This window comes from Fukomys damarensis, unplaced genomic scaffold (genome assembly GCF_012274545.1).
Source record: "Fukomys damarensis isolate Sample0158 unplaced genomic scaffold, DMR_v1.0_HiC HiC_scaffold_25, whole genome shotgun sequence".
Lineage (NCBI taxonomy): Eukaryota > Metazoa > Chordata > Mammalia > Rodentia > Bathyergidae > Fukomys > Fukomys damarensis.
Window position 1 is genome coordinate 33,876,944 of NW_022900937.1, and position 7,636 is coordinate 33,884,579.

Genomic DNA, 7,636 nt, shown 5'->3' on the forward strand with positions numbered 1-7,636 from the left:
GGCCCCCTGCAGCATTTTCTTTTTTAAAAATGTGAAAAAGTTTAAGAACCACGGGGAGACCCAGGGCCATGTGCATGTGCTGATCAAGGAGCAGCCCCATAGTGGACCATGGGCTTTTCAGCAAGGAGCTTGAAACTGTTACTCAGGGTGACATCAGGATGTTCTGGCTCTGTTAGCATTCATTTTGTGTTTTTCTGTTCACTTAAATTTAACTTAAATGTTCCCTCTGTTGAGCCAGATTTCCAGGTCTGAGGATTTCATTGGGGAATCAGTTATCGCCATTGAGCCTTTCACAAGTCAGAGCACAGAATATTAAAGATCACTGAAATGTTGATCTACAGGATTCACATGTCTACACACACACACACACACACACACACACACACCCTCTCTGTGTAGCTCTGCACAGGGAGAGGTGTACAGAGGAAGCTGGGGCCAGTCCAAGTCGGGAGGCCAAGCCACGTGACAATGGCTGTGATGTATGTAGCACAAGCTCCAGTCACCAGAGAACAGTGAGTCAGGGGAGATGGCAGAACCTGTCCAAAGGCACAGCAAGAGAACATCTGGATTCTAAAAAGGTGATATCCATGTGGACCCTACATAGTGGATGTTATTTATAACTGAATCTCGCCATTGGTGGCTTTGTTTGTTTTGTTTTTGAGATGTTTCTCGCTGTGCAGTCCAGGTTGGCCTTGAAATTACAGTAATCCTCCTGCCTCAGCCTCCCTAGTGCTGAGATTACAGGTGTGTGCCACCAAGCTTGGATCCATTGGCGGCGTTTTATGTCTTTTGAGAAGGGAAAAACATAATCTGATTTAATCTGATTTGTGTTTTAGGAAGACCAGTTGGTTAGTACTAGGCTGGGGGGAGGGAGGCTGGGAAAGAGCTCCTGCGGCCCTAGCCCTCCACTCACCTCTGCAGCCCACATTGCAGGACTTCTGCACTAGTTACTCGCCCCTCCGTCTGCCGTGCCTGGCGCCTGTGTCCTGGAGAGGGGTATATGCACCCACTGGGCTTGGGCAGCCCAGGGCAGACTGTGCCCCCTGGGGACCCTGCGGAGGGCCAGGGTGGCACTGGCGGATTGGGATGGGAGGGGTCTGGCAGGGTGCATCGCATGCTGGGGCTGTGTGGATTCTGCTGTCCCTGGGGCACCCCGTGCCTGTGCCGTCCAGAGCAGTGCTCAGCAGCTATGACTCCTTCCACAGGGGAAACGGGAGAAAAGGGGGACAAAGGCGCCCCAGGACGGCCTGGAAGAGTTGGTCCTACGGGAGAGAAAGGTACCTGGAGCTCCTGACCCTGTGCAAGGCAGGGATGGCGGTGGAGGGGAAGAGACTGAGGGGCCGGCCGGCTCCTGGCCACCCTGAGCTGGGGCTGTGACATGGGGCGTGATGGTGGTGTGGCGTCTGGGACATCATGGACTTGGGGTTGGGAGGCGCTCCCTCTCCCTGTCAGCAGAATGGAGTAATTCTGAAAGCCCCATGGGAGGGTGCTGTGGTCCAAGTAGGCCTGCAGAGGAGAGGGGTCACACATGTGTAAGGGACCAGATCATGTATGTAAAGGGCCTAGAGCACAGGGACAAATGAATTAGGACACGTGTAGCAACTAGAACATACATAGAGAAGCTGGATCATGTATGCGAATCAGGTGCTCAGTAAGTGATAGCTATCTTCTTTAGGATATACAGGGACAAATGAATTAGGACACGTGTAGCAACTAGAACATACATGTAGAGAAGCTGGATCATGTATGCGAATCAGGTGCTCAGTAAGTGATAGCTATCTTCTTTAGGATATAATTACTTTTATTACTTGTTTGTTTGTTTGAGGTGGGTCTTACCTCAAACAACCTGTAGTCCAGGCTGGCTTGAACTCACTAGGCTGGCCTCGAACTCCTGGCAATCCTCCTGCCTCAGCCTCCCAAGTGCTGGGATTACAGGTAGGACCACCACGCCCAGCTTGAGAAACATTTTGAAGTTTAATATCCCAGCACATTTCACAAACTATTTATTTATTTATTTATTTTGTACTGGGGATCGAACTTGGGTCCTTGTGCTTGCCAGTCAGGCTCTGGAACCACTGAGCTAAATCCCCAGCCCTCCCAGGATATTTTTGCAATGTGAACCATCCCAGTGGGGGCAAGGGCACCAGGTTCAGGTCTATGTGCTGACCAGTTCCAGGGCAGAGAGCTGCTCTGTGGGTGCTGAGAGCCACTGTGCAGATAGAGGAGGGGACCCTGTTGCAGGTTGGGTGGCACCCTCTGCTTAGTGGCTCCCACACAGGGCAGCTGCTGTCCGCACTAGAGCGTGAGAGCACCATTAAGATGAACTGGGATTGGTGCCCTCTCCCCACTGTGCTAGGGTGTCCGCGCCCGGGTGTCCCATGCTCCCGGGTGTCCGCAGGAGCTCGAGGCCCCACTCCCGGGTCCCCTTCAGATCTTCACTGACACTAGGCCAAGAGGGTAGGACCTGGTGTAGGGACTGGTTGGGGGGCAGGATCACGGCCCTGGTGAGAACGGAGCCCCCCAGCAGTCCAGGGGTGTTTGCTAGGGACTTGTGCCTCTGCTCTGCCCTGGGTGCGGCTCTCAGGGGTGGAGCCTTCTTTTGCCAAGGAGCCTGGCCTGCCAGGAGCCATCCAGGGCCGTCGCATTGTGGCCTTGAGGACAGGAAGGGCTGTGGTGTTTTTAATTTCTTCATATGTGTAATGAAAAGGTGTGCGCGGGGTCACCCGTGTGTGATGGTGAGGAGGGCGTGGTGTCCCATCACCTGTGCAGCAACCAACCATGCGAACATGATCTCGTTTTCTGCAGGAGACATGGGGGACAAAGGACAGAAAGGCAGTGTAGGTCGTCATGGAAAAATTGGTCCAATTGGTGCTAAAGGTATTTGTAATGAGATTTTTTTTCTTTTGAGACAGGTTTCACTAATTCAGGTTGACCTGGAACTCACTAGGTAGCCCAGGCTGGCCTCAAACTAGCTGAGATCCTCCTGCCTCAGCCTCCCAAGTGCTGAATGCACCACCATGCCCACTTTCATCCCCATGTTCATAAGTAGAGAAAAATCAAGGATGGTCCTCCTGTCCATTAGGAGATTGGGTTGGACTCCTTGCATCTGGGCCTCTCACACACTATGCCACCCGCAGTGCCCCTTAAGTGACCATCAATAGTCCCTCAAGTCCCATGACAGGCATGTGACCCCGGTTCCCAGAGCTGGAGTAAACAAAAGAAATGCTGAGCTTGTCTGTGACATTTTGTAACCCAGGGGCCACACAGCCTCTGCTTGGTGACTCAGATTCTGCTTTTCTCTCTCAGGTGACAAAGGTGAGATGGGTGACATAGGACCTCCTGGCCCTCACGGAGAACCAGGTATGGAGGATAGGGTCAAGGAGTTTTCATGAAAACTAAAATTGTGCTTTGAGAAATGTAACCATTAGAGTCAGGCACGGTAGCACACGCCTGTAATCTCAGTACTTGGGAAGCTGAGGCAGGAGGATCACCACAAGTTCAAAGCCAGCCTGGGCTACATGCTCCAGCAGGCTGTGCCTCCATTTCCCCAGATGCCTTGGGGAATGTCCCCTGCTGCCACCCTTAGCTTCTTCCAGGGCTCCACCAGTGGCCACTCTGAGGCCCCCACATCCTCTCTTCATACTTTCCTGCTTGCACCCCACTTTCTTCCCATTGTAGCCAAGCAACACTTAACATATAAGGTACAACGAAGGATACATTCTGTTTACATAAAGAAAAATTCATTACTGTAAAAGACACACTGCCAAGAACCCCCTCAGAATCCTCCCCTTGGTTTGAACACACTTGGCCTGTTTCTGCTACTTCCTGCAGACACTCTGGAGTCCTCTTTCCTGAGGGTCTTTAGCTGCGCTGTCCTGGCTGCCTGGATGTCCTGAATGGATTCAGAAGGTCTCCCTGTGGTGGTCACTGACTTTAGGGAAGAACCAGGAGTCACGTGGTGCCAGATCAGGTGACTGAGGTGGATGAGGACACAGCGTGGTGTTTCTATGAGAGCTGTCAGATGGAACTCAGTAACAGCAGCATTCACTGTATTTTTAATCAGACCTCATAAAGACCCTCAGGAAAGAGGATTCCAGAGCAGCTGCAGAAAGTGGCAAAGACAATGGGATGAGTGTGTGCAAAGAGGGGAGGATTCTGCGGGGGATTCGTGGCCATGTGTCTCTGTCATCTTTAATATAAACACAGTGTTTCCCCATCAGCCCTGCTGACCCTGACGACCGCTCTGCGCCTCTAGGTTAAGCATGAAATTGTCACCCCGCTCCTGCGTGATGTCAAGTAGACTGATGCACTGAGGGGAGCTCTCTCACCTGAGCCCCGCTCTGTGTCACACCCGGTCCCCACAGGCCTCCCCTGCGAGTGCAGCCAGCTCAGGAAGGCCATCGGCGAGATGGACAACCAGGTCACCCAGCTGACCACCGAGTTAAAGTTCATCAAAAACGGTAGGTGGGGCCCCGGCCTCACTCCTGCCTCCCGTCCCGGGCCTCCACCTCCCCAGGCGTGCATGCGACCCGACCGCGGCGTGTGTCGGAAGTGTGGTCACGGAGCTGCCAGCGCTGCCTTTCAGCCCTGCCCTCCCCCGCAGCTGTCGCCGGCGTGCGCGAGACGGACAGCAAGATCTACCTGCTGGTGAAGGAGGAGAAGCGCTACGCCGACGCGCAGCTGTCATGCCAGGGCCGCGGCGGCACGCTGGGCATGCCCAAGGACGAGGCGGCCAACGGGCTGATGGCTGCCTACCTGGCACAGGCCGGCCTGGCGCGCGTCTTCATCGGCATCAACGACCTGGAGCGTGAGGGCGCCTTTGTGTACTCAGACCGCTCCCCCATGCAGACCTTCAGCAAGTGGCGCAGCGGGGAGCCCAACAACGCCTACGACGAGGAGGACTGCGTGGAGATGGTGGCCTCGGGGGGCTGGAACGACGTGGCCTGCCACATCACCATGTACTTCCTGTGCGAGTTCGACAAGGAGAGCGTGTGAGCCGCGCCTCGGCCGCTCTGCAGGGCCCTGTGGCCACCAGGGGAAGCAGCTTTTCAGAAGCGGGAAGCCCGATCCATCTGATGATTGCCTGCACTGTAGCGAGGGTCATGGCGGAACTAGCACTCGCAGCTGCTCCTCCGCTTCTGGTCGGGCCGAGAGGTAGCCAGCGTCTCTCACACGCAGCGTGAGCGGCAGTCCTGGGGTCAGGCAGTAGCCCGCCCCTTGCCTCCGCGTGGAAGAGATCCGCGTGCCTATGCATTATCCCGGAATCTAGGCTGTGTTCACTAGTGTGCAAGCAGGACCAACTTTGCTTTGCTTCAAGCCCAGGTTTCAAGAGTACAAAAATAAATTGTCTAAACTTTGCTCTGGACTGAAGGGCATCATTTGCTTATCCTAAGGTTCTCCGTAGATGTGTTATTATCTGTTGCTGCGGAACAAAATACCCCAAACTAGGGGCCCAAAGTGGAACCATTTATTACTTTGAGTCATCTGAGGGTGATAAATTTATGCAGGGTCTAGTTGGATCCTCATACTCGGGGCACCACAGCCAAAACCAACTTGCTCACTCTGTATGTATATCTGTGTGTGTGGTTTCTTTCTTTCTTTTGTTTTCTTTTCTCAGGACCTTGCACCTGTAAGGCAGGTACAGGGCCACTGAACTAGATCCCTGGCCCCATGTTTGTTGTTGTTTGTTTTGTTTTGAGACAGAGTCTTCCTGTGTGGCCCAGGCAGGAACATCTGGAGCATCCTCCTGCCTCAGCCTCCAAAGTGCTGGGATGACAGGCACGCCCTACCACACCTGGCTTCCCTGTGATTTTGCAGGGCTCAGCATCTTCTGCACTCACGCCTTGGTGTCTCACTGTCTGTGGGTCCAAGTCCACGCTGTTCTTTGCCACATGGTTCTGAGGGGCAGCAAGAGAGAGGACGCTGGCAGGACCCTAGCAGAGCCCCTCACAGCCTGACCAGAGTGCGCCACCCTGCAGCCAGCTCAGCTCTGTTCTGAATCTCTAGCTGCAGCTCCTGTGGGGCAGGGACCCCAGGAGCCTGCACAGTGATGACCAGTTTTCACTTTCCCACTCAGGATCCCTGGTGAGCTCCCCCACATCTCAGAGATGGGATGCAGACGTACACGGGGCTATGTGACAGCCCAGTGTCACTGCCTCTGTGGCTCTGGAGGCCTGGCCCCGCTCACCTTGCTGACCAGCTGGGCCCCGACTCTGTCCTGCATGGGAGGCCGGCAGTGCTGTGGGTGTGCAGACCAGATGCTCACAGGAGCTCCTGTGGAATGTGTGTGTGTGTGTGTGTGTGCACGCGTGTGTGTGTGTGTGCACGCGCCCCTGTGTGCATGTGCACATGTGCATGTGAGACGCAGAAGCAGGGAGAGATACAGAAAGTACAAAGCGGGGGAGGCCTGGTGTCACTGTGCTGTGAACCCCAAGGGTGTCAACTCCCGAGGACCAAGGCACAGACTTCGCTTCCCCGGACCCCCGGGACTTCGGACACAGCTGTGGTGCTGGGGTGCTGGGAGTGGAGCAGGGGCTTCTCTCCGATCCCGACTTCCTGCCTGTCCATCTGCCCTCGGCAGGCAGAGGTGTTGGGAGGTGGCCCCCTCCCTCCTCGTGTGGCCCCGTCTGTCTGTGTGGACCCCTGAAGCTACTCCCTTCAGGGCCCCAGCCGGGCCAGGTGGCCTCCTGTAGCAGGAAGGTCGGAGCCTGGCAAAGGCATGGGGAAAGGAGTTTGCAAAGAGAACTCTGGGAGCACAGGAAAGACAGAGAGAACAAAGCCCAGGAATCAGGCTGCAGATGGGCCTGCCCCCACCTCCTGGCTCAGAGGCTGTTGCTAGGCTACTGCTGTTGTTGCCATGGAAGCCAGTCAGATGACAGTTGACCCCATTCAGAGCCTGGGGGCCCATGGGCCATGTTGGGGGCACAGGTTGCACACTGCACAAATCCTAAGAACTGCACCAACCTGCACAGCCATCTGTGGTAGGGACAGAGGGGCAGGGAAAGTGAAAATTTCTTGGTTTCTATGGCAGAGGGGAAAGATGCTTCCTGAGTCTGGTAGTGTCCCAGGCAGCCTCCAGTTTGATTTTGTTGAGTAGCTAATCATCCCAGAACCCAGTGATGGCAAGCCGTAACTGACATTCAGCCACGCACATCCCCATCAGAGCAGATGCAAAGGTTCCCCCCACCCCTGGAGGCTGCAGCCAGGGGGCTTTTTCTGAAGCTGTCTCCTAGCCCCAGGATCCAGCTGGTGTGTTTGGAAGGTGACACCAGGGTCCCCAGGAGGGAGTTGGTACCGGGGAGCACGGTTTAAACCAGCATGCAGCGCCCCCTGGTGTCCCGGCCTGTCTTCACCGACTGTGTGGGCTGGGCCCCGCCCAGCAGTCAGCGTGACCCACGTTCCCCTGAAGCTCTGGAGAGGGATCTGCTTTCTCACACACCTGGGTCGTGGTCCTTGTGGGGAGTGAGGGGAGTGTGCAGGTCCCCGCAGGCAGCTCTGGAAAGCCAGAGACAGAGAAAGAAAGTGTGGGAGAGAGGGTCACAGACGCCCACAGCCTGGGTGCGGGAAGCCACACCCAACACCAGAAGGGACCATGCAAGACTGCGGAGGGAGGGCGGAATTGTGGGCCCTGTGAGTA

The 7,636-nt window shown here is 55.4% G+C and overlaps 1 protein-coding gene across 4 annotated transcripts in view; it reads left to right on the top strand.

Annotated features, from left to right (window-relative positions):
* Positions 1-5,371, top strand: part of Colec11 (collectin subfamily member 11) — an 8,683-nt gene extending 3,312 nt beyond the window's left edge. Inside the window, exons 3-7 of one of the 4 annotated variants that reach the window (XM_010629111.3) lie at positions 1,206-1,277; positions 2,806-2,877; positions 3,307-3,360; positions 4,365-4,460; positions 4,586-5,362. In XM_010629111.3, the coding sequence (XP_010627413.1) occupies positions 1,206-1,277; positions 2,806-2,877; positions 3,307-3,360; positions 4,365-4,460; positions 4,586-4,995 (704 nt within the window). In that variant the 3' untranslated portion in view covers positions 4,996-5,362. Of the gene's footprint in view, positions 1-1,205; positions 1,278-2,045; positions 2,878-3,306; positions 3,361-4,364; positions 4,461-4,585 lie in introns of those variants that run through there. The other 3 variants (XM_010629112.3, XM_019208176.2, XM_019208177.2) reach the window with 3 other exon arrangements.
* The last annotated feature ends 2,265 nt before the right edge of the window (positions 5,372-7,636 follow it).